General features: G+C 39.0%; 1 protein-coding gene across 4 annotated transcripts; it reads left to right on the plus strand.

The window, feature by feature from the left end:
• The first annotated feature begins 220 nt into the window (after positions 1 to 220).
• Positions 221 to 24,830, plus strand: INTS7 (integrator complex subunit 7). 4 transcript variants are annotated; one of them, XM_059835265.1, is made up of 20 exons: positions 221 to 311; positions 562 to 691; positions 1,572 to 1,718; positions 3,783 to 3,920; positions 4,433 to 4,479; positions 4,994 to 5,193; positions 6,704 to 6,826; positions 8,811 to 8,928; positions 9,920 to 10,054; positions 10,618 to 10,715; positions 11,359 to 11,598; positions 12,337 to 12,474; positions 14,731 to 14,937; positions 18,441 to 18,635; positions 19,420 to 19,523; positions 19,914 to 19,982; positions 21,129 to 21,261; positions 22,518 to 22,616; positions 23,429 to 23,614; positions 24,535 to 24,830. In XM_059835265.1, exons 1-20 carry the CDS (start codon positions 221 to 223, stop codon positions 24,820 to 24,822), a joined length of 2,886 nt encoding a protein of 961 aa, XP_059691248.1. In that variant the 3' UTR covers positions 24,823 to 24,830. The 4 variants fall into 4 exon arrangements, with proteins under 4 accessions (XP_059691248.1, XP_059691252.1, XP_059691249.1 ...); XM_059835269.1 differs by having other exon boundaries at positions 21,129 to 21,243; positions 22,560 to 22,616; XM_059835266.1 differs by having other exon boundaries at positions 21,129 to 21,219.
• Positions 24,831 to 25,666: the final 836 nt, after the last annotated feature.

Here is a 25,666-nt window from a genome sequence, read left to right on the forward strand (position 1 = left end):
CCCACCCCCCGGTCGTTCACCGGGATGCCGCCGCCGCGAGTGGCCGCGCCGGTGTGGCTGCTGGCGTGCGCACGCGCCTCGGCGTCGCGCCTGCGCACAAATCTCGCGGTGATTGGTGTGGCCGCCCCTGGGCTGAGGTGGCGGGAGGGTAGCTGCGCATGCGTGGCGGCAGGGCTGGGCGCTCGCCGAGGCCGGCCGGGGCAGCGGCGAGTGGGGCGGTATGGCTGCCAGCGCCAAGTCTTTCCTGGCCGATGCGGGCTACGGCGAGCAAGAGCTGGACGCCAACTCCGCCCTCATGGAGCTGGACAAAGGTGAGGCCGGACGGGCTCGCGGTTGCCGCCGGCCTGGGGAGCGGGGCTGGCGCTGCCTGCCCTCTGCGGCTGCCGTCGGCGCCCGCTCTCTCCCCGGCGCCGCGCTGTGGGGGGCGGTCCCGTCCTGTCCTTCGGTTCCCAGCGGCTGGGAGCTTTGTTTTGTACCGCTTTACCGCGAGCGGGGGGTGGAGGAAGGACCTGGTTTTGAAGGAGCATCGGTTTGCCCAATAATCATTGTTCTCTTCTTTAGGCCTCAGGTCTGGCAAACTCGGGGAGCAGTGCGAAGCCGTCGTTCGTTTTCCCAGGCTTTTCCAGAAATATCCTTTCCCTATTCTCATTAATTCAGCTTTCCTAAAGCTAGCTGATGTTTTCAGAGTGGGGTAAGTAGCTTCAGTCAGTTTCTATTCATTCAAATCTCTGACCGCTGGTAATGCACTGTATCTTGGAGTGTTGCTGCATTGGAGCCTTGGGCAGTCGTGGGGTTTTTCTGCTTCCCTGATAATACCACAGTGGTATCTACTCAATTGAAGACAAGTTGTGCTTGATTGAAGCTTGCTTTCCCTGTCTTCAGCAGGCCTAAGTGGCTGTGAGTGATCAGTGACACAGTTCCTTTCCATCTGTCCTGATCTGAGGATTCACTTGCTAACTGACTAGTGTAAATTTTTCTCCATAGGCATGTTCAAATTCATAACTAATAAATAGATGAATGATCATATGTGCAAATCCCTTCTCTAAGGAATGTTAATAACAAAGACCAAAGTATAGCTTTTACAAGTGCCTGATGTCCAAATGATGCATGTGATGAAATTGGAGCTACCTTGTTATAGCTTACAAAGTTATCTGTTGCTGTTGTGGAATCTTCACTGTTGGCTCCAGGAAGGAAAAGCAATTCACTCACACTTGGCAATGGCAATTAGACTTTTCTATCTTAGTCCTGGACATGCTTTTCTAGCAGAATTAGATCCCTAAGTGTACACAAAACAGGCATCTGCTTACACTCCTCCTCACTGGTGTCAACAGGTTAACTTCTCTGGAATTGGGCTTAAATTTGACACTACCTGTAGTAGAAAATAAAATAGTAGTGTGTTAATAGTCTCTTTTTAACTATATCAGTCTACTTAAATATACCATTTCTAAAGCATAGACCTTTCCTTGTTTTAATTAACTCTCAGATATTTTTTTTTTTATAATTTCTTGTTTAAAGTGTTTAAATTTTTATTGTAAAACAGCCTGATAAAGAATGTGTGTGTCTTCTAATAGAAACAACTTCCTGAGGCTGTGTGTACTGAAAGTTACTCAGCAGAGTGAGAAGCACTTAGAGAAGATCCTAAATGTGGATGAGTTTGTGAAAAGAGTTTTCTCAGTAATTCATAGCAATGATCCAGTTGCTCGAGCTATTACACTTCGGTATGTATTACATAAATGAACCTAATTTACTTAAAATCTCTACCTAATTACTAGTGTGCTAGTCTGGAATAACAAAAATCTGCAACTACTGTGAATGAAGTGTAGGAGGCGTCTTCTACATTGGTCATAGAGATAAAAGCAAAGACATCTGTCTTGAAGGGGGTGAACAATAAGGATCTGTGATCAGAAGAGCAAAGTTATTAACCATTTATGGTGGTAAGAATTGTGTGGATGGCTCCAAGCAAAATGGAATTTGTAACACTGAAATCTTGTGTTCTGAAGAGAAGAAAAATAAAACTCTTGTATGCATAACTTAGATGTATGTAGCTATATGCAACATATGATGTACTGCATACGACCTATTTAGACTAAGACCAAAGGGAAAGTGCTTCCCTATGTGTCAAAATATTTTTTGTAATTTGTAAGTAAAACTTACTTACGTGAATCTTGTTAAGCTTGCACCTGGTTTTGATTTATTCTAGAAGTTCAGGGCTTGTTAGTCTCTGATAATAACTTCTAAAGGAATGTCCTATTATTGATTGCTTTGGCCTTCCTAGGAATCAAATGGAGAAAAAAAATATAAATTAAGCTATCTTAAATGTCACTGTCCTGCTGTTTGGTGTCTGTGTCTCTACCGCTACCCAACATGACCATCTTAACTGAATCTTCTAACTCCTGTGCAAGTGAATTCAAATGTGAAGAGAGCACTCTTCTTTTTCCTTTTGTATTCTTTTCTTCTGCCCATCTACAACTGTTACTTATTTCACTATTGCAAGATGAGAGGCATTAACAGAGGTTTGATTAGCTCATATGTCCATTTCTTTCTTTTTTTTTAATTTAAGATAATGCTTTGATGCTCTAGTGTCTCAGAAATGTGTGAGTACAGTATATCTATATGTTTTCTTGTAGTTCCACTTCAGTATTCTAACATAAGATTACACTTGTTGACTGGTATTGAGAGCTATCTTGACATACTGCTAGAAGTTCCAGGAATCTGCTCAGTTTGCAAAAATACTTAAATTACAAATCAATTCACAGGATGCATCAAGTGAAAAGTTAAAATAGTTGTTGGTTCAGCAGTATGAAAATCTTCAGTTGATTGGGTTTTGTCCTCCTTAAGTAGTGTCAGTAAGAAAAAACATGCTGAAAGAAAGATCTAAACCAAAACTTTGTGTCTGGGCAGGGATTCTATGGCTAGATAACTGTGTGTAAATATTTGCATAGAACTCTTGCTAAAATTACCATCAGTGCAAATCCTGTGTTCATTCTTCTTTTAATTGAATTATGCTAAATATGTCTGAAAAGTGTCTTTGAGATACTCTTAGCAAAAGTATAGATACATTGATTTGTTCCCTTTTTAGCAGTTACACAAAAGGTATTACACTGTTCCCAATAATAACCTTACCTTAGATCAGCAGATGATCTTAGAAACAAATGATGAAAGTAAGACATTTGCTTGCTTGATCATGGTAACACAAAGTTTCTAGAAACTTTGCTTTCTTAGTATGTGGTTGACATTTATGACTGTTCAGACATTTGTCACTTACTTCATTCTGCAGTTGGGAGGAGGGTGGAAACAGTTCTCTAAATGCTTTTTTTTATCCCCCTAGTCTGCCATATTTCTGATTTTAAATCCCATGATATGTAATTCATCTGTGTCTGAAAATAGCCATCAGTACATTTTGGCATTAAATCTATTGTATTAATACCAGAACTTGAACATAAAAGCATCTTAAGAATGCTCAATGTTCCTAATGCCATAGTGCACTCTTAATTTTGTAAGAATTCTTGGTAAGTTTCTCTCTTTGCTCATTTCAAGCTAAAAGCTACCAAAATATAGTTAATTTTTCTTAAACCATTAACATAAGCCACATGACAAACTGTTACCTTTTAATTATATACCTACTTTTAACATTTGTTTGTTTCTGTAATAGACATGAAAGAGTGCATAATTATATAAAAAAATGAGTCTTTTAACAGTCCTTTTACATTTCTGTTTGGTTTCATCTTGCATTTCTTCACGATTTTTGTTTTTCCTGATTTTGCTGTGATGTATTTCTGTAGGATGTTGGGCAGCATGGCATCTATTATTCCAGAAAGGAAGAATGCACATCACAGTATTCGTCAGAGTTTGGATTCCCATGATAATGTGGAAGTCGAAGCTGCTATATTTGCTGCTGCCAACTTTTCTGCACAATCCAAGTAAGATGTAATTTTTTCATTTTTTCATATTACAGAGAATGGAAACTCCATTGACACTGGCATTCACAAAACTTAATATTTTCTTCTGTAGTGCTAGCCATGTCATATGTAGCAAAACATTTAATTATGTGCAATAACTGTATTGTAAAGAAACCTGAATACAAGTTTAACAGATATCTTTATTTCTTTTTTCTTCTAAAATACTAATGGAAGGCTCATAAATATGGGAATGCAAAGTGGAATAGCAGCTTTAATCAAGGATTGTTTTACAGAAGTTGTATTAGGCAACTAAATGTAATGCTGCTTGTGACTTTGACACATTTTTGAAAGATTCCATTTTATCATTTGATCATGCCCATGTGCAGGGGTTCTAAAATGACTTAGGTCTTGGCAAGCGCTCTTTTGTAAAAGTTTTTATTGTTAAAATGCAATGCTTGGTAGTTCAGTTGATTTTTGTTTTTAATTATTTATTTCTTTTTCATTTCACCTGGTACTTTGTCTTTTCTCTACAGGGATTTTGCTGCAGGAATATGTAATAAAATCAGTGAGATGATTCAAGGTACATGTGCATATTGAATGATAAAGGGAAAAGCTCTTAATTTCTTTGAGAATTCTTTATTATCCATATGTAAATAGTAGATATCAGAATACTGTTGCCCTTACCCTCAAATGATTCCAGTTTTTAAGTTAAATTAGCTAATCAATAATCTAATGTCTGGCTCTTGCATCCTGTTAAAATACAAGTTTTCAAAACACCTGTTTGGTAAAGAATAAAAGCTCATCTGTAGTACAATGAATGAACTTACATAGACTATCGCAGATTGCTTCAGATGAGTTAATGTGTGTGTTACTGCAGTGAAGCAAGGAGCAACCTTCTCAAAGAACCATGAAAGTGCTTGATACCACTGTGGTTATACTGCTGGCTAGTAGATGAGTTATTTGAAGCTAATGCAAGTGTCTGCACAATCTGCATTCAGCAGTGGTAACAATGCAGGTATATTGCATGCCTCAGTACTGCCAAAAACCAGTACAAAGCACTAACACTCTGCCTGTGTCTCTCTTCCTTGTTGCAGGTTTAGCCACACCTGTGGACTTGAAATTGAAGTTGATCCCTATTCTACAGCACATGCATCATGATGCTAGCCTGGCCTCCAGCTCCAGGCAGCTGCTGCAGCAGCTGGTAACATCGTATCCCTCTACCAAGATGGTCATTGTTACTCTGCATACCTTTACTCTGCTTGCTGCTTCTTCTTTGGTTGACATTCCTAAACAGGTAATTCTTCCTAATTCATTCCTTCAATTTAAAGTTCAAAGTACATTTAAAAAACTTCAGATTCTAGCTGATGCTGAAAATAGTGATGGATATGGTAGGATGGTTGCCTCTATGTGCTATAGAGAAAGAATACCTTGAAAACTGCTGCTGCTTTCATATTTTTTGCCCTCTCTGGTCCCATTTCCAGATAACCCCATCAAACACAGGGACCTTTATTTACAGATCATAACCTGTCTTTCTTTAAGTCAACTGGGATTGAAATCAACTAGGATCAATCAGCATTTAGGAAAGCAAACACACTGACTTTTTCTGAAAACATTTCATCTTACCCAGGCTTCACTTTTCATTGCTGTATATTCTCCTGGGTGTGCTTTTTGTCTTTCTTGCATGCAAGCAAATGAATATTTCAATAGCACAGAGTGCATTTAAAAATTTATTTATTGAAGAGCTCTGAGGAATTTGAATCTGTTGCTATAATTTAGGACTATAAACCAAGTTGTGGGAAAGCAGTGATGGAAAAATACAATGCTTTTATGTTCTGATGATGTGCTTTGTGGATGTGATTTCTATCACAGGTCTGAACACAGTGACATTTGAGATTCATCTAACTAATCCTTGTAAAGTAGTCATGAAAATCTATTTGCTTCCTTTCAATCCTGTACAGCTATGGAAGGCTGGTGTCTGTTACTGTTAGACTAATAGCGTTGATCTGTCTGAAACTTTTTTGGTATGGCTGATTTCTGTAGTTCAGAGGATGCTTTTGATAGTACTGAATCTAAGCCAACTGAAACAACATGTGAACACTTGATGTGCTTTTTTTTTATGGTGGTAAGCATGGTGCTTTAGGCTGTATTTCTGCAACACAACAGCCAATGCTGCTGAAAAGTGATGTAGCCAGGGTCGAGGTGGAGAGCAAAACCATGGCTGGCATGTTCATGGCTGGCTATTCCATCTCTGTAAATTTGCAGGAAATGAACACAACAAAGGGCATGCAGTTAAGTGTCGCTTAATTTGGAGGGGGTGGGTAGGGATTGTTTTGTTTGGTTGGGTTTTTTGGAGTTGTTTTTTGGCAACTACTGAGACATACAAGGTATGTCTGTGTTGCTATCTGTTAACTGCAGATCATGCAGACACCTGAATTGACATCAAATGCCCAGAATACTTACTAGTAGCGTAATCACGACAGTATAAAGTGTTTACTGGGCTTCTCAGGGATGTTTTATGGTATTTCTGTGAGTGCCGAAACAGGTCTTAAGGCTTCTCAGGTATGCAGGGTCATGTAGAGGAGGGTGCACGAACAAGGAGAGCAGGATGGTAGAATTTGGCTGTCAGACTATTTTAGCTTGCCATGGCATCAGCCAAGTAGGGGCTTTTCCTTGTTGCAAGCAATCAGACAGATAAGGCAAGTTAGTTTTGGCTGAGTATGCTCAAAATTTCTTCATGAGTACTTTTGAAAAGACTTTCTTCTAGTAGCATCTCTCTCTTAAACAATGGATTTACTTTGTTGCAGATCCAGCTTTTGTTGCAGTACTTGAAGAACGACCCCAGGAAGGCTGTGAAGAGGCTTGCAATCCAAGATTTAAAGTTGTTGGCCAACAAGACACCACATACATGGAGCAGAGAAAATATTCAGGTTTATACTTTTTTTAAGCTAAAGTTTGTTATGGAACTTTGCAATTAGATGTAGAATGCTTTCCAGAAGAAAAATTTGGGAGGTAAAGGAAGGAAGACCATACATCTCCGTATCCTTAAGTTAGGTTACTTTGCCAAGTAGAGTAGCCAAGTATTAATGAATACTTGAAGTATTATAACTGAGGAAAGGCATGTGTCTTGTAGTAGGCCTTTCTGCAGTAAGGAAATAACTTTTCTGTCTGAAAAACTCATCTGAGATAAGATGCAAGAGCTGAATGTTTACATTAATCTTACGATACTGAGCACGTATTAATGCTCTCGTGTAACACAGGGAGTCTCTCTGGAATTTGTCAAAACATGTCATCCAGCAAGGTATACTTGAAAGGACAAATGTAATTTTGACTTTATTTCTTAGTATTAATGGCTCATTTTCAAGAGTATCCTTGTGACTCCTGTTGTATTAATGAGACCCTAGAAGGTGTTTATAGTGCATCTGTGTTATTTGGGGAAACAGTTGTTATACTGTAGATAGTATTGCTGCTTTCTTCCAATCACAGTTGCATATGAACATTCTTTTCTCCTTGTCTTTCCCTTTTTCTGGTAGAAATGACCATAGAAAATAACTTCAGATTAGATTAAGAATCTAATGGGAAAGTAAATATTTCAAGAACTTTATGGCACAGGCTTATAGCTCTACTTTTCTGGGTCTTTTTTATTTGTTTTTACTACTCTTGGAAGCTAGTTTTGCTATATGCTGTTGGAGCATAAGGCCTCTGGGAGGAAAAAACTATGCGGATTTTTGTTAATAATCATGTGGGAAATAAGGCATATTTTGCTTTGTCTCCAACTCTTAGATAAAATTATTTGGAGTTGTGCAGAGGTTTTTATTTTAATGAACGGCTTTAGTCTTCATAATAAAGAAGAAATTTCTTTCTTTTTAGGAATTTTAAGGAATTCTTTTAATGACTTGTGGCTTCTTTGCTCTATACCATTAGTCCTGGTTGGTAGTTACCTCAGTACAAGTGAGAGACACTGATAACATGGCTTTCATCATTATGTAGTGTCTTAAAGTAGTTGTCCTGGTGGTTGAAATGCGTAGGAAAAAGTTCCACTGATGTCAGAACTAAACCAGTGACTGGGTTAGAAAAAAAATAATTGACTGAAGCTTGTTATTACTTGCTGAATGGCATGCAGTAGTAATAAGATTTCTTCTGACTTCTGAAATATATAGTCAACATTTTGAGTTGGGCAACTCTTTTCCATATGTTTAAACAATTTGGTAACATCTGTACAAAAGGGACTGGAGCAGACCCTCCTTTTCTCATGGAAAAACCTGCTTCTTGTACCTTTTTACCAACAAGAGTTTCAGCAGAGTTAACTTCAGCGTTTTGGGTCTGTCTCTGTAGGTCAGATAGGAGGCTTGGTCTTTGAATTGTGGAGACTTCACTGACTTGCAGGCATCAGCTTTCGAAGCTGTTGCTGTTGATGCTTAGAGCAGTCCTCCTACTGACTGTGAAGGTAACAAGCAGTCTCCAGTCCATCATGCTAATTCTTCTGTGCTCCTGGCATTCTTCATAGTTACTGTTTCAAATATGTTCTGTGAGTGGTGATCCAATAGCACTGGAGTAAAACATGAGTGTCTTCAGAGACATCGAGACTCATTTTCAACCCTAATCATTGTATCTTCTGTCTGTTGATGCCATGCTATTCAGTGGATTAGCAAAATACTACATTGGTGCAAATTACAAGTTTATTTAGAATTTAACTCTTGCACCATAGAAGAACATACATATGCCTGATAAGAACACTATTTGGGGTTTTTATTTGTTCTGTGGAACTGATTCAACTTTTGATTTCAGTATAGTATTTTCTGTGGAAAAATCTTGAGTTTCAAAACCTTTCACAGACAAGTGCAACTAAATGTTTACTACAGATAGCTTATGGAACTTCTTTCCCTCTCTATCTTTTCTTCTGCTAATCCTTAGGCACTCTGTGAGTCCGCTCTTCACACTCCTTACGACAGCTTGAAACTGGGCATGCTATCTGTTCTTTCTACGTTATCAGGGACCATTGCCATTAAACAGTACTTCAGCAGTGCTCCAGGTAAGAAAACTAGATTAGATCATTATCTTTGGCATTTCTAATGGGTTGGCTATCTACTGATAATCAGTTTCATCAAAACACTTTGTAGCATATTCTTAAACTATTTTTGAACTTCAGAACACTAGCTGAGAGTCAGACTGTGTTCATTGTGTATAAACTTAAAATGGGATACTGTACACCCATGAATAGCCGTGGTCTAAATTTTTGTTCTGGATTTTGTGGGTAATATGCTGTATAAAAGGGTTTTTACCTTTGGGTGTTCAACTTTTCATTTTATGAAGAAGTGTAATGCCTCTCAGATGGCTGACTTGCATTCTGCTTAAGGTGATTTGAAATGGTGGATTTGCATAGTTTTTGAGTAGCATGGAGACTTAATGGTGTGAGAGTGGGCTGGCATGTTACCCTGGCACAGTGAAGCTATGCCACCCTTGTGGGAATGACCTGCTTCAGTAGCAGGTGAACCTTTCTGCCTTGTGACTATATTCTGGAGAAACAGTAGCCATTTTAAAGTGATTCAAGGTATCTTGTTCTTAAAATGGTGATCATACTGTTTTCTTTTTTTCTTCTTGAAAGCCAGGCTGCCCTAATGACTATTATAAGCCTAACTATATGGGCTGCAGAAATGAAGAAAAATAGTACACCCTCTTCAGTCATTCTGGCATTTCTTAATAATTAATACGCTCACTGGCTTTTTTAATCAGATATCATATTTCTTAAGGCAATATTTCTCTGAGTCCCTGAAACATCAGCCTTCAGACCCAAATATTCTTTCTCATGTACGTCTAACTTGTATAGTGTTCAGGAATGGAAGGCTAGCCTCTGTTTGTGTGTGGAGAGAGAGAAAGATATGTTTTCATCCTGTTCTTTAAACATACAGAAAAAAAATAATCCTAAGTCAATCGAGATTTTTTGCAGAAATGTATTTGGAAAGTTCTGTGGTGTAATTATGGACTGTGCTATTTTCCATCCTGTTTGTCTTGTCTTTATTTAGGAACAGCAGCTACAACTGCGAGATCATTTGATTTAGTAAAACTAGCACAGGAGTGCTGTTACCATAATAACCGTGGCATTGCAGCTCATGGTGTGAGAATTCTGACTAATATATCAGCCTCTTGTCAGGAAAAAGGTAAATGAAAGCAAGGGCAATGAAATCTGTCTGTTTACAGTCAGGCTTATGCACTTAACATGTATTGGTCTTGTCTGTGAACCTGTCTGTAAATCTTTCTGATTCTTCATACTGGTTAGGGAGAATGGGGGGCTATAACGTAGTAGAAAATTTTCTGTATGATTTTGTGAATGATTGGGGAGATTCCGTCTTTGTCTAATTTAGAGACAATTAATGGGCACAGCAGAACTTGTGCTAAATAAATGCTTGTCTTACCTGCGCTGTAAGACCAGTGAATTGTCTGTCAACCTTTGAAAACTTTTAGCATGAAGTCTGTTGCAAATGATTAACAAGGCATCTAGATGTTTTAGTCCAGAGATTTATACACATTCTACAAATGTCACAGTTGGTGTGACTGCTGAATGGTTACTGAGACATGGAATGGCAGGATTGTTTCTAATCAAAATAAGATAAGGCACAAATATCAGAAAGATAATCTGTCATGACTGCAACACCAGTGCAAGCATTACGCCCATTAGGGTCAGAAAATGTAACAGGAAATTAACTTACTCTGTTTTTCTTAGATCTTCTGCCGTTGGAGCAAGATGCAGTTTTTGGCTTAGAATCTCTTCTTGTTCTTTGTAGTCAAGATGACAGTCCAGGAGCTCAGGCAACCTTAAAGGTGATAGTATTGTTGTCTTTCCCTAGCATAGCTGTAAGTTATAGTAATAGCTTGTGTAACAGAAAGGCTAGTGTGCACTAGATCCTTTCTGGTGGAAGCATAGCATACTGGAAGGAAAAGAAGATTTTTCTGTTTTGCTCATAATCAGAGTTCAGAGCAATAGATAAACGGAGCACAACTATAGTGCAACTCCTCTCTTCTCTAGAGTAAGTTGATTGTTGTAGGGGAAAAAAAATGCATTCCTCTCAGAGGAACAGCTGTAATAAAAAATGAACTTGAACGTGAGGTGGAGGTGTCTCTGGAGGGTGAAGAGAATCTTGGAGATGTACATGATTACAACACTTATAAAATATTAGTTTTTATTTTCCCATTTCATAAGCTGCTATCAGTAATTTTATCTAGTTATGTACCTGTAAAGGCTGGTGGTATGAGAGGGAAGATTATCATTTCTTGAATTTGTGGTATGTTTTTGTGCTGTGGGTTCAGGGACAGAGGCTTGGGCTCTTAGAAAAACACCATTTTTGTAGAGTACCTGGTTCTGAAAATACCAGATCTTCTATATTTCTACAATCATAAGTGTCTGGCTTTTTTATTTTTAAGTAGATGTTGTGTTTATTGTACCTGTCGATTGTGTGAATTGCAGATCACGTTAACTTGTATGGTGAAGCTGGTCAAGTGCCGTCCTCACCTGAGCCAGTCAGTAGTCGAATCGCTGCTGACCCAGTTGCACAGTGCCCAGGACGCTGCTAGGATTCTCATGTGCCACTGTTTAGCAGCTATTGCCATGCAGCTGCCTGTCTTAGCAGATGGGATGCTAGGAGACCTAATGGACCTCTATAAATTAATTGGACGATCTACCACAGATAAAAAACAGGAACTCTTGGTAAGGCCTTCTGGTGACTAGCCCTTGATGGATAAAGTCCATATAAACTACTGTGATTGGATTTTATTTAAAAAGGCAGCTAAGCCTTTTATGTCCAAGTTAATGTGCCAGTCTGTAGCCTTATTTTTAGTTTTACTTTAACTTTTGATTATGTATCTCAGTGTTTATTCAATGTTGAAATCACATCTCATAGATGGAGCTGAACTATGCAGTGTATTCCATTAGATTTTCCAGCAGGTGGCACTACTTAGACAAACCTAGCTATTGAAATTATTGGGGTACCTGTGAAATAATGCTTATAGAAAAACAAAATGGCAGTTAGCTCAATTTATGAACGGTACTCTGATGCACATGACTTTTAATATACTGTAAGAGATAAAAATGCTTTTATCACATCTGTTTGGAAATGAATTTTTGAATTTTAAGAAAGAAATTACAAGCTTCCCACTAATTCATTTGGAGCATTTGAAATGTCTCAGTTAAAAGCCACAGTAAAGATTCTTTAAATGAAAGTGACTTTTATCTACTAGAAATACTTGGGTTGCCATAACTACTTAAAAAATATATGACTGAGAAAAGTTCCTCAGTTAAAATGTGTATGTAATCTTCTATGTAATTTTGAGTTCAAAATCAAGCAGATAATTTCTGGTAGTTTAGGAAACAGAATTGGCTTTTTTGTCTTGTGTTGTTTAGTTCCTGAAATATAACCTTCTTCCTCACCTCTCCACTCTTCATTAGGTTTCTCTTGCCACAGTGATATTTGTTTCCAGTCAGAAAGCTTTATCTTCAGAAATCAAAACTGTTATCAAACAGCAGCTTGAGAATGCGTCCAATGGATGGACAGCCTACAGGATAGCCAGGCAGGCTTCCAGAATGGTAAGTGAAAATACCTGGAGGAAAATGGTTTGGTGTGGTTGGAAGGATGCTAGTGACTTCTTTGAACTGGAAAAAGAAAGTAAGGAAAATAGTAGGAGTTGGGAGGAGGAAGTGAATGGGGGGCAAAAAAAAAAAAAAAATAATTTCCCTTTTAATTCCCTGGAATGCTAATTCAGATATATGCCATTTAGGGCAGTCATCTCATCAGGATGGTTTTTCACTTCTCTTTTTGAAGTATTTGAGAAGGAAGAAAGTAATGACCTGATACTTTTTTGAGCACGTGCCTAATCCGCATTGCCTAGCTGTTCTTCAGAAGGTGATATAGGCTATCCTAATGTGTGCCTCTCCTTTCTTCACATTGAAGAAAGGAAGAAAAAGATACTGTTTCCCTTTTCCCTTCAGTGAAGTCACAGCTGGGGTTAGAATTATGTAGAAACCCTAGTATGAGATGCTGGGGTAATTTTAAACAAGTAAAGTACATATTGTAGAGAAGAGGACAGAGCCTAGCACTGTTTTGGTAATATCCCACTGTTTTGGGATACTTCAGAAAATCACAGAATCACTAAGGTTGGAAAAGACCCGTAAGATCATCAAGTCCAACCATCAACCCAATACAACCATGCCCACTAAACCATGTCCCACAATGCCACGTCCACACATTCCTTGAACACCTCCAGTGATGGTGACTCCACCACCTCCCTGGGCAGCCTGTTCTAATGCTTGACCACTCTTTCAGTAAAGAAACTTTTCCTAATACCCAGTTTAAACCTCCCCTGGTGCAACTTGAGGTCATTTCCTCTTGTCCTGACGCTAGTCACTTGGGAGAAGAGACCAACACCCACCTCTCTGCGACCCCCTTTTAGGTAATTGTAGAGAGCGATAAGGTCTCCTCTTCTCCAGGCTAAACAACCCCAGTTCCCTCAGCCGCTCCTCATAAGACTTGTGCTCCAGACCCCTCACCAGCTTCGTTGCCCTTCTCTGGACACACTCCAGCACCTCAGTGTCCTTCTTGTAGTGAGGGGCCCAAAACTGAACACAGTATTTGAGGTGTGGCTTCACCAGCACCGAGTACAGGGGCACGATCACCTCCCTACTCCTGCTGGCCACACTGTTTCTGATACAGGCCAGGATGCCCTTGGCCTTCTTGGCCACCTGGGCACACTGCTGGCTCATCTTCAGCCGGCTGTCAGTCAACACCCCCAGGTCCTTTTCTGCGGGGGAGCTTTCCAGCCACTCGTCCCCAAGCCTGTAGCGTTGCATGGGGTTGTTGTGACCCAAGTGCAGGACCCGGCACTTGGCCTTGTTGAACCTCATACAATTGGCCTGGGCCCATCGATCCAGCCTGTCCAGGTCCTTCTGCAGAGCCTTCCTATCCTCGAGCAGATCAACTCTCCTGCCCAACTTGGTGTCGTCTGCAAACTTGTTGAGGGAGCGCTCAATCCCCTCATCTAGATCATTGATAAATATATTAAAGACTGGCCCCAAAACTGAGCCCTGGGGGACTCCACCTGTGACCGGCCGCCAACTGAATTTGACTCCATTCACCACAACTCTCTGGGCTCAGCCGTCCACCCAGTTTTTTACCCAGCAAAGAGTGCACCTGTCTAAGCCACGAGCACCAGTTTCTCCAGGAGAATACTGTGGGAGAGAGTGTCGAAGGCTTTACTAAAGTCCAGGTAGACAACATCCACAGCCTTTCCCTCACCCACTAGGCGGGTCACCTGGTCATAGAAGGAGATCAGGTTGGTCAAGCAGGACCTGCCTTTCATGAACACGTGCTGGCTGGGCCTGATCCCTTGGTTGTCCTGCACATGCCCTGTGAGCACCCTCAGGATGAACCTCTCCGTAATCTTCCTGGCACCAAGGTCAGGCTGACAGACCTGTAGTTCCCCAGATCCTTGATTTTTAGCTCTGGGCTTATTTGATAGTTTTCAACCCAGTGTTTCTGTGGGGATGGAAGATACATTTTCAGTTAAAAAAAAAAAAAAGGTAAATTTCAGTATTTGTTTCTCATCTTGTCAAACTATCTTGTGTGAATAAGTACTATACCTTATACAGGCTGGTATTGCCATAAAATAAGCATTTGTGCTTTTATTTATTTTTGGGATTGTCATGATCAAATGATTGGAAGAAGTTTCACTATTTTTAAAGTAAGAGTAGTTCTGGAGATGTTACTGTTCTCTTATTTGTATTTGTTTCATAGAAACCCACAGCCTTCTTTCATGTCCCCTCGTAGAAACTTTCTTGTCGTTACAGGGCAACCATGACATGGCCAGAGAACTGTATCAAAGCCTGCTGACTCAGGTGGCTTCAGAACACTTCTACTTCTGGCTGAACAGCTTGAAGGAGTTCTCCCATGCAGAACAGTGTCTGACAGGTTTGCAGGAGGACAACTATAGCTCAGCGCTTTCGTGCATTGCTGAAGCTTTAAAATCCTATCACAAAGGAATAGCATCACTGACGGTTAGCACAGATCTTCTACTTTACTGATGATGTTTCTGTATACTGCAGCAGGTCTGTTTGGTTTCTGGTCTTAAACCTCTGAAAAGTTTTTAAAGATGTTTGACATCTGCCAGACTCTCTTTTTGAGAGGACTGCAGGGAAGAACCAGTTGTAACACACTGCATCTTCAGAGAGAAGATCCTGTAGCTCAGCTAAGTGCGATTAGCTAGATTTCTTCTTTCTTTTCTTCTCCCCCCCCACTTCCTGCCTTGAGCAAATCTTACGATGTGACAGATCTTTTTTAAAGTTACAGTACTTAAAATTTTACACTCCTTGTCTTGGCTGAATAAACACTACTGTAATAGTCAGGCCTGGGAATTTGTCTAAATTGGTTGCTATCCTTCCAAGATACGGAGGTTTTAATTGTCGTCTTCCCTCCTGCTGAGTTTATGTTGCCTTGTATTTGACAGTGTGATCCTATTGAATCCTAACAACAAGGTGACACCAGTTTAGTAAGAGGAGGGAGGACAATTCAGTCTCATAAAATCAGAAGAATTCAGGTGGTACCTGCTTTTATGCAAATACTTGCTGTTTCCACCACTTCACAGAAGTAGAAAGAAGCTCTGTGCGTGGTGTCTGTGAATGTAAACAAAAAAAACATTAATGAATATGGACCTTCAGTTCTTACTGTAAAGCTGCTTCTTAACAAAAGATGATCCAACTTCACACAATACTTTCTTGCATATTTTAGTTTCCATGAAGAAATCTTTACATAAAGTTTTCTATATGTCTTTTGAGTGAAGCTGCTTTTGGGTTTTTTTTTTTCAATTACTGGAACTGTCAGTTTAATGACTATTCAGATACTAGTGTTTAATGAAGCTCAGATATTACTGTTTATTAATAAACTGTCCCTGAATAAGCAGGAAGGATGTAAATTTTACACCTTTGTTCTCTGAGAGAAAGCTCCATCATTCCTGAAGTATTTATCTTTAACTTGTTGGCTGAGTGAATGAGGCTTTTAATTCAACATTTTAAGATTCTGTAATGTCTAGAAGACATGGGGGGGGACACCACACCTCATCTAATCAAATGTTAATATTTAATACAGGCAGGAAAATAACTTACTTAAATAGGTCATTTTGTGATTCAGTAATTTAATTAGCCTTTCCCTAGAGTTCGTGGGGTTTTTTTTCTGTTGAAGGATTCCTGTCCTCATCTCCTCTGCTGACTTCACTTCCTGCATGTTGCACATAGGTATTGCACCCAGAAAAGCACTTCCTTGTGGGTTGTTGTGGTTCAGAGGAGGAAGTACCGGTTTCGGAGGGCTAGAGAAGAGGAAATTGGGTTTTATTGCTGGCTGTTGTTGACTTCTTGCATCGCTCTGGACAAATTCCTAACCATGCTTGAGTGTGTCATCTGTAAAAGGAGCCACTCACTGCTTGCATCTACAGAACTCAACATCTCAAAGGGGAGCCAAGTGCTATAAAGTGCACATGATAGTCTTACTGCTGAAGACTTTTGCTGTCTCTTCCCTCTGACTTCAGTTTTACTGTTGCTGGTGTTTCAGTGGAGAGCATGACTCATCACTGTTGGTACTGCAGGCTGTTAGTGTGTATGCTGAACCCTGTGTAGCTGTCCACTTTGTAGCTGGAAGACACTGTGCCAGTAAATCTGTTGCAGATGTTCAGTCAGCCCAGTTTAGCAATGATGAAATATTCAGACAGTGTCTGATCTTATCAGAAAATTTCTCAATTCCTTCTTGACATACATGCAGCTGTCTGTCTCACATTGCTGTATGCAAAATGTTCTTTCATGTGGGTTAGTCCACTTGAGGAAAAAAGTCCCATCACTTCATGGATCAGAGGTGTTGGAAGGAGGGCAGGGACTTGTCATACAGCGTATCAGCCACAGTCCCCATCTGTCTTGCTGTGTACTTGCTTGTATAGTTAAGCGAAGGTTTTGAATAGGACCTGCTCTTTCTGGCACAGAACATGCATCTCATTGGAAGCATTGTGCTTATTTTTCACTGCTGGTCATCTAGAGAAGATATAGAACTTGAACGAAGCACTAATATAACCTAATAGAAATTAAGTAGCACTAGCTCCAAATAAGTTGATAACAAGTGGTGGTGTTTGAAGAACCTGGCTGAGCCAAGTAACTCTTTCTATCATTTTCAAAAAAGATTTGTAACTCATTTACTGCCCGTGGCTATATGGGTAGCAGATAAGGTAAATTGAAGTATTAATGAGACAAGCTTGTATTTCCATTTACAAGAATCGAGTCCAATTTGTGCTATTAAAAATGTCTGGTTTTTCTGATACAAGTACTGGTACTTTACTCTCTATAAAAGCATGTCGTCTCTGTAGAGCAATTACAGTGCAGTGAGATCTCTTCTACAGAGGGTTTTCTGAAACCACCCTTGCAGAATAAACTGAACAGTTTCCATTCAGAAGGGATTTTTTTTTATGCCCTTGGAGAAGGGAAAGCAGAGTGGTAGATAAGAGGGGCTGAATGGCTCAAGTGATGAAATAGTCTTATTTCTTTGGTTGAAAGCTAGCTCAATAGTTTAACGTGGTTGCAGTTGGCTGATGTTTCTTCACTTTAGTTACTAGTGGGCCAGTTCTCAGAAGACGTGATGTTTTGTGAGAAACTAGTTTGCTGCTTTCCTGCCAGCAAAGAAATGGTTCTTAGTAAGATTTTAGGATGGGTTATAACTTTTTTCTTCCAGAAGTGACCTTTTCTGTTGAGGAATAAGAAGCACTGGGGAAGACATGCATGAGTGTAACACATATCCATTCTCTGAGTAAGAGAAGGTACCAGTGCTTTGTTTTGCAGATGGCTTTTTCCCCGTAAAGAAAAAAGTATACTGTTCTCAAAATCCAATAGTATAAGAAAAATAAGTAGTGGATTTTTTGTCTTAACTCATATCAAATCTTGAGTGCGGCAATTTACCCCCTCCTGGTGTCCTAAGCTGTCAGAGATGCTTCGACAAGTCAGATAAGCTCTTAGGGAGCAAAGTTTCACAGAACCGTATTTTCTAAATAATAGCAGCATGTCCACCCTCCTGGAGTTTTGTCACTGAACTGTGTCTCTGCCTTCATCAAATATAGAGATACTGAACCTTGCAATGGTCCTGTCCATTTCACAGGTCCAAAAAAATCAAAGGTTATCACCCCTTTCTTTTGCTGCAGGTAACTTTAGCCAATTCTTTTCCTTTTGGCTGATGCAAAAGGAAATCCCAGAGGAAATAGGTGCCCTTAATAGCATTGTAACAGCTTAAGTCACGTTTATTAAAAGGCTGATATGCTTGAAATACGGCTTAGTAATTACTTAACTTCTGTGTCCTTCATATTCAGTATGATTTAAATTGAGCAAATCTGTTAAATGTAGTTTTAAAAAAGCAGCTTTTAGAATTGAACTGAAGGGTTCAGTTGTCTGATGGGACAGTTCAGTGACATTGCAAAGTTATTTTACCATGTTTGCTTTTGACCTAGATTACCAACATTCCTATTACTGTGTTTCAGGCTGCTAGTACGCCACTTAATCCTCTGAGCTTTCAGTGTGGGTTTGTGAAACTCAGGATTGACCTTCTGCAAGCTTTTTCTCAACTTATTTGTACCTGCAACAGCCTAAAAACAAGTCCACCACCAGCTATTGCCACAACGATTGCTATGACGTCAGGAAATGATCTCCAAAGGTGTGGACGCATCTCTAACCAGGCATGTGTTCTTGTTCCACTCTTGTGCAGTTATGTTTATCACTCTGTATGAATTTTGCTTCTCAGCAAACATATCTGATGAAAGAAATGAAAAGTGGTAGTGAAGAGTTTTGCTAAATAGTGGGCCTTGTTTTTCACCTGTAGCTATAAAAATGTCTGCATGTAGCAGGCCATATTTTGAGGTTGAGCACGTGTGTATGTTTTTTCATACGTTCATGTGCATAGCTTCCAAGGATATGTATGTAGTAAGCCACTCAGTACAGTCAAACTTGCAGCAAGACCTTTCACACCTTGATTTCAAACACCTCAGATACTGTGATTACACTACAGAAGAATATATACTCTAAGATTATACTGCAACTCCTTTTGGTGAGTGTTGGTAACTGACTCGATACGATATAGAACAGCAAGATAGTCTGCTTCTAAAATGCATGTAGTCTGCAGAAAGGAATCAGCAGGTAGTCTTTGAAAGACAGAACAGTTTGATTTACCAGTAGGGGATGGGGGAAGTTGTTGGTGGGTTTTTTTTTTCGCTTTATTTTTAACCCAAGGAAGGTATGTTGGTGCTGTGTTACAGGAAAAATATCGTGTAACGCATTGATAATAGTTTGTCACTTTGGTGATTTTTATCTGTGTGAAGAAGCAAGAACTTTATATATCTTGCCAGAGTATGTTGTCTTATTCCTTCAGTGTTGTATGTTATAGTGTAGTGGTTTTCTGGATGTGTGGGGTTTTGTTTATTTTGCTTTGATTTGATTTTTTGACTAGTAACATTGTCTCTGTAGATGAAACACTCAATGGAGGAATTCCGAAACCTGGCTACACGGTATGGAGATCTGTATCAGGCATCTTTTGATGCAGACTCAGCAACTCTAAGGAATGTAGAACTGTATCCTTTTAAAATCTTAGAATTTGTCTACTTTCCTTCTCATGTGGACAGCATGAAACTTAACAATCCTCTTTTCTATGAAGACTGGCACAAAGTAATTTTGAAGCAGTTAGTAACGTTAAAAATTAGGTACCAATTGCTTAAAACCTGTTTGGAAATAAATATTGCCATACTATTGTCTGGAATTACTTTATGAACAAGTTATGACACAAAAGTTGCAACAGCATAAAACAGGATTTTCTTAGTTCTTGCTTTGTTTACTAAAGGACTAAGGACTGTAGGATTACTTCACAAAAGCTAGAGAAATAAGGACAAGTGCCAGTAAATATACTGCATTTCTTGTTTTAGGTGCCAACTTTGTAAGTCTTAACTCCTTAGTATTAATATCAGACAGCAGCAGAGCTGCCTATTGATTTCACATGCGATAGAAGCTCTGATTTTGGATCCAGAATCTGCAAGGTAGGTTTGATAGTTAACTTTCTATTGCTTTGCTATTTATTTCTAAATCCTTGGGGCTTTAAGTGTAGAAATTCAAAGAATGTTGAGAAAGTTTCTCAGTAGACCCTTTTAATTCTGCTCTGGGCAGGCTTGAGGACCTGTTGCTGGTTAGGGACCTGGCAAGATAGGGACTGTGTTTCGGGTTCTGCATTTTATACTGATTTTGCTCTTGAAAGCACTATACGGGACTTGTCTTAAGTATAGACTTGCGTTAAAAAAAACCCCAACTTTTAATCTCTTCTTTAGCCACCTATTTTAACTTGTGTCATTTCGTGTTAGCTCCCGTACCTACTGTTTGCACGTGTTAGTTTCCATCAGAGTCCTGAAATTATATACACTAAATCAGTTAAAACTTCTAATGTAAATTCATCATCTCTGGCTTTTTTTAACAGTGAACTTATGCCCACTAGGAAATCACATTGAAGTACCTATGAATTGAATCACTCTTTTAAAGCTCCCAGGCTGAGATTAAATGGAAGATAATGTGGATAAACATCTTTTAAATGTGTGATTTTATAACTGGAAATACAAGTGAACATCCTAAGTGACTGTCCTACTCATTATGAATTAAGCATTGCTTAGAAGATGTATTAATCGTACTTGTAAAAAGTGTGAAGCTGTGAACTTCAAAACATTAGGTGTCTAGGAGATGGAATGTCTGTATTCAAAGCATGAGATGATAAACTTCCAGATTTAGTCTTAACTCTGACGGGCATTCTTGCTTTTCCTTGAGTTGTAAGACTTTTAAAAACTTTATTAACACTGCAGGCTTAAATAAAAGCCAGGGGAATTAAACACTGCAAGCTTAAATAAAAGCTAGGGGAATTAAGCATGCTGAGTCTGTTAGACCTGTAACTGCTTCAAGTGAGAGAGAGTGGGGACAGAAAGTGGTGGATAAGCTGTAGTTAAGAAAGGGTTTAAATGCAAAGGGCAAGTCTTATAGTGGAAAAATAATAAACAGAGTAAACAGTTTGAAAGACATAGTTATTTCTTAATGGATTTCAAGTTGTAACAGAGGAGGGTCTTGTTGGGCCTGTTTGGGAGTAAGCCTCCCAGGTTACGATGACGAAAGTATGTTAGACGTGATGAAACGTTTTGTCTTTTTAGTTTCCAGGAATATAGCTCAAATGGAACAGCTCATGTTGAGAGTGAATATGAAAGAAGAATGATGTCTGTATTTAATCATGTACTGGAAGAAGTGGAATCCCTCAACAGGAAGTATGCTCCTGTATCTTACTTGGCAAGTAACAGTTTTAAATGTATATTCTGTAGACAAAGGTTCCAAAAACTTGGCAACTCCATATATCTATGGTGGTCAAGAAACAGAAGAGCACACTTGGTCCTCTTACTGGCACAAGTGGTCTCTACAGAGACTCACTACTTCAAAAATACTTCAAAAAATGTTTTGCTAAGACATCTGTAACCTTACTGGTCTGATTAAAAATAATGCTTTAAAAATTCTAATACTAAGAATATAGCAGATGCTGATAAGATATCTAAAAGTAGCATCAAGTCTGTCAGATCTCTCGCCACACTTGCATTCAAATACTGAAGTGCATTCTCTTTGTTCATGCTGTTGTCATGAAGGAATTCTTCCCCTACCACACACAGTGCTGGAGGGTCCATTGCTAGCCTAGCTTTGGTCGCTGAGCTGTTGGCAGTTAATACTGTGTTTTCTGAGTATAGCATTTCTCTTATCAATGCAGGTCATCAGAGAACACAATGTAAAGTGTGCTGAATGCAAACAGTGAGCTGATAACGTACTCCTTTACAGAGCTAGTATGGTTTCGTCTTTTACTGTTAGTGAACATCATAAAGCTGAAGTGCATGTTGATGGGAGCAAGGTAGTTTATTTGTCATGGCTGGCATCTGTTTGCCTTGTTTCTAAATTCAACAGTCCTTACCGATTCCAAATAGAATAGAAGAATGAGTTGTATAAGACATAGCAGAGGTAAACACTGTAAATTTAGTTGTCACTGGCTCCATAGCAATGCAGCTCGGTGACTTCAGTAGCGCTGCCTTTGCTCATCTGAGCCAGAAGGACAGTATAGTGCAGTGGGGAAAGGAAGAGTAGACAAGAAGCTTAAAACTTAATTATTGCACCATGTTAAGTTGTGGTAGATGCCAGTCTTGTTTGCTTGGAGGGGAATTGTTGTTTATTTGAGAGTTTGTGTGTGAGGGTTTTGTGTATGAGTGTTTCAGGCAGATCCTGCTCTGCTGACTCTTAACACTAGGACTGAAATGATTTGGATTTTTCTTTTTCTTGGCCTCCTTGTTCTTTCCAGAGCAGAATACCTTCTTCATAAAGGGTAGAACATAAATAGAGACTGAATGTAGTCACTGTCATCATAGTGGCTGTAATCCTATGACTGTATCAATGTATTTCTGGACTTCTAGTGGAAATTACTGTAGTTCCAGTACCTCAAATGCATGTCTTTTTTCCTATGCTATGAATGATATTTTTCTTCTCAATTGTTTTGACTCTGTTTCTTACAGCATACAGCTTGTCTGTGCAATGCTGTTATTGCGTTGTTGAAGGTACCCCTTTCATTTCAAAGGTACTTTTTTCAAAAGCTGCAGTCTACAAGTATTAAGGTAAGTACTACTCAAATGTGGCCTAAAATTTCTCTTTATAGAGTCTTTACTTCGTGAGAAAAGCCTTACTGAAGGCTCAAAGCTTCAGCATTTTTAATGAAAATACTTAACTGTAAATAGCATCTGGGTTTATCTGTTAGGAATAACTTGAATAATATGTACCTATGATCATTAAGGAATGCTAGGCTGTGACTTAGGCAAGTAGGATTCAGTTCTTTGCAAAGCATTAAAGATAAAATCTAACTGGAATTTTTGTTGATTCTGAGTCTGCAAAGCTAAATAATGTTCTAGTCCTGGGAAGGCAACTTTTATAAATTTGTATTGTTTTTCCTTTTCCTTTAAAAACCAATGTTTACTAGCTTGGAAGAAAATTGTGATATTTATCAGCAGATTGAGTAAGAATGGCTATATGTGACCTTCAGCGGTCATATTTTTTTTTTACTCAAGTACTCATTTTTTCTGGGAGAAGTGAAAGCCTTAAGGTTTTGGGTTTTTTTTTAATATTTACTCTTATTGTTCAGCTTAATATACTTCCCTGTGGCTATCTTGTAGAAGATTTTTTTCCACTTCTTTAGAAGAAGTGCAATTAATGAAACTGATATAAAGACCACATCTGGTATTGCTGCTGATGCTTATGAATTATTATAGTAACAAGTCTCAGATATAAGTTCTGTGTTTCCATTTGCTGGTTTCCCTACCAAACCTTTCCTTGGAAATTTTTCTGTAAGAAGGTGTTCTGTTTCATCCTTGAATTGTGTTTGCTTTTCTGAAGGCATAAAATTACATTTTGGTCTGGTTTTCTTGTGTTTCAGCTTGCTCTATCCCCATCTCCAAGGAACCCAGCAGAACCCATTGCAGTACAGAACAATCAGCAATTGGCCCTAAAGGTGGAAGGAGTGGTTCAGCATGGATCTAAACCAGGCCTTTTCCGCAAAATCCAGTCTGTCTGTCTAAATGTGTCTTCAGTGCTGCAGAGCAAAGCTGGACAAGACTATAAGGTATGGATAGAATAGAACCAGGAGTCTTAAGCTTTCTTGCTGTATTTTCCTGCTCTTTTGTTTGGCTCTGGTTAGCAGAATTTTCAGGTTGAAATGAATGGGTTCTTCTGCAGTCCTCTCACTCTTGACAGCTGACCTTCAAGCACTGGCCAGAGCCAGACATAGTGCATGGAAGTGATGTGGGATTTTTAAGTCTGCTGTATGTTGATACCTTTCTAGTAACAGCTTTTCTTTCAAACAAAAGAGGCTTTGTGATGTTTAGAACAAGCCATTAGGAATCTGCTTGAGATCAGGTATATATCATATGAACTCCACAAGGGAAAAAAGGCAGGCGTAGATTATTCTCTACCACATAGTGTGTAGAACTTCTTTATCCTTATTTTAAGGGGGTTTTTTTGTTTATGGAAATTAGGAGGGCAGGCTGTCCAAATTAAATAGCACCTGAGGAAATACATTCTAAATTCAAGTCAACAGTTTTAACAAAGATTGCATGTCTGAAGTTCAGGTTCTGCTAACATGTGACATCTAGTGAAAGGCCTGTTTTGGTGGGTTTTGGGGTTGGTTTTTTGTTTGTTTTGTTGTTTGGGGTTTTTTTGAGGGGGAAAAGGAAAAAAGTCAGTTGCTTCTAAAAGAACAACAGGACTAGGAAGTACGTAATGCTTGTCTGACTCGTATTACTCTGGGAAAAGTAGAACCTCGGATAAAAAGACTTGTTAGCTACCTTGCTTCTGTGAATAGATATAAAAACTAATTCATTGATGAAAAAGCATGTTAAGCTGGCTCAAACATGCACGTCCATTGGTTCAGGAAAATTGAGGACAAAGATTTTTCTCCTTTTTCCTCTCCTTTGAATGGAGAGCAGAAAACTTATTTTAACAGGTTTATATAAAATGGCATTTTAACCTTCCATGTGTTCTCAGATTCCTATTGACAACATGACCAATGAAATGGAACAGAGGGTGGAACCACACAACGACTACTTCAGCACTCAGTTTCTGTTAAACTTTGTGATACTTGGCACCCACAACATCACAGTAGAGTCCTCTGTAATAGATTCAAATGGTATTATCTGGAAAACTGGGCCTAAAACAACTATTTTTGTTAAATCTCTTGAGGATCCGTACTCCCAGCAGGTTCGTCTTCAGCAACAGCAAGGACAGCCACCATCACAGCAGCAACAGCAAAGAACAGCATACTCACGGTTTTAATTCCCAGAAGTGACTCTACCCTGGTCAATGGTATTACAGTTTTTCTTGGACACTTTTTTCAAAGACCTACAGTTTTACCCTTCTCCTAGAAAATCTTAGATGTCAATTTGTTGTTTTTTAAATTACCTGGGGTAGATTTGAACTTGATTCAGCAGAGGCAACTCTGTTCAAATTCGGAGTTGTGCTTTTAATACGAGAACTTTTACCTGATCTCTTCACTTTTGTTTACAAACCTGTTGCAGCAGGCTCTACAAACTTTGATAGCAGGGGACACTAAGAGCTCTTTGACTAGTACTTCCTGTACTTTCTTTTTTTGAAGCACATAAGTTCTAATGTTAGGCTTTCAGGACATGGGTAAACACTCTGGCTAGTTATACAGAACTGAGTGTAATATTAAGTCTGTATCTTTTAATGTGAAGGAATTGGCAGGAATATGCAGAGATTTTTTTTTTTGACATTTTAATAGCAACTTCCAGTATTTGGCTGGTATATGTGTATTATTACAATTCATCCGCACTACTTAATGCATGCATCTGAAAGAAAAAAAGTTGCGTCTCACTTCTTGTACCCAGTCATTGTAGAGGGAGGAGAGTGCTTGAGGGGTTGCTGTCTGGGAATCTTACAGAAGGCAGAATTTTACAGGTGGGAATAATAACTGTTTCTCAGATGATCTAGAAAAGATTACTATGTTGTTTTTAAATCTTATGTCTCTGTATTTCGGAAGGCTTTGGGTTTGTTGGATTTTTTGTTTGCTCTTTTAAGAGGGATCTTAAATTGCAAGTTGTCATTCATTTTAACTGCTTTGTTTTTTAAAAAGGAATTTTATATACTAAAGCTTTGTAAT

The sequence above is a fragment of the Gavia stellata genome, chromosome 2 (genome assembly GCF_030936135.1).
Source record: "Gavia stellata isolate bGavSte3 chromosome 2, bGavSte3.hap2, whole genome shotgun sequence".
Classification (NCBI taxonomy): Eukaryota; Metazoa; Chordata; class Aves; order Gaviiformes; family Gaviidae; genus Gavia; species Gavia stellata.

What these genes read in the sequence shown, in the direction of transcription:
- INTS7 (XM_059835265.1), top strand. Translation starts at nt 221, where the DNA reads ATGGCTGCCAGCGCCAAGTCTTTCCTGGCCGATGCGGGCTACGGCGAG. An exon ending in TTGGATCCAGAATCTGCAAG is followed by an intron (nt 19,983 to 21,128) that starts GTAGGTTTGATA and finishes TTGTCTTTTTAG; the next exon opens with TTTCCAGGAATATAGCTCAA. An exon ending in AAGCTGGACAAGACTATAAG is followed by an intron (nt 23,615 to 24,534) that starts GTATGGATAGAA and finishes ATGTGTTCTCAG; the next exon opens with ATTCCTATTGACAACATGAC.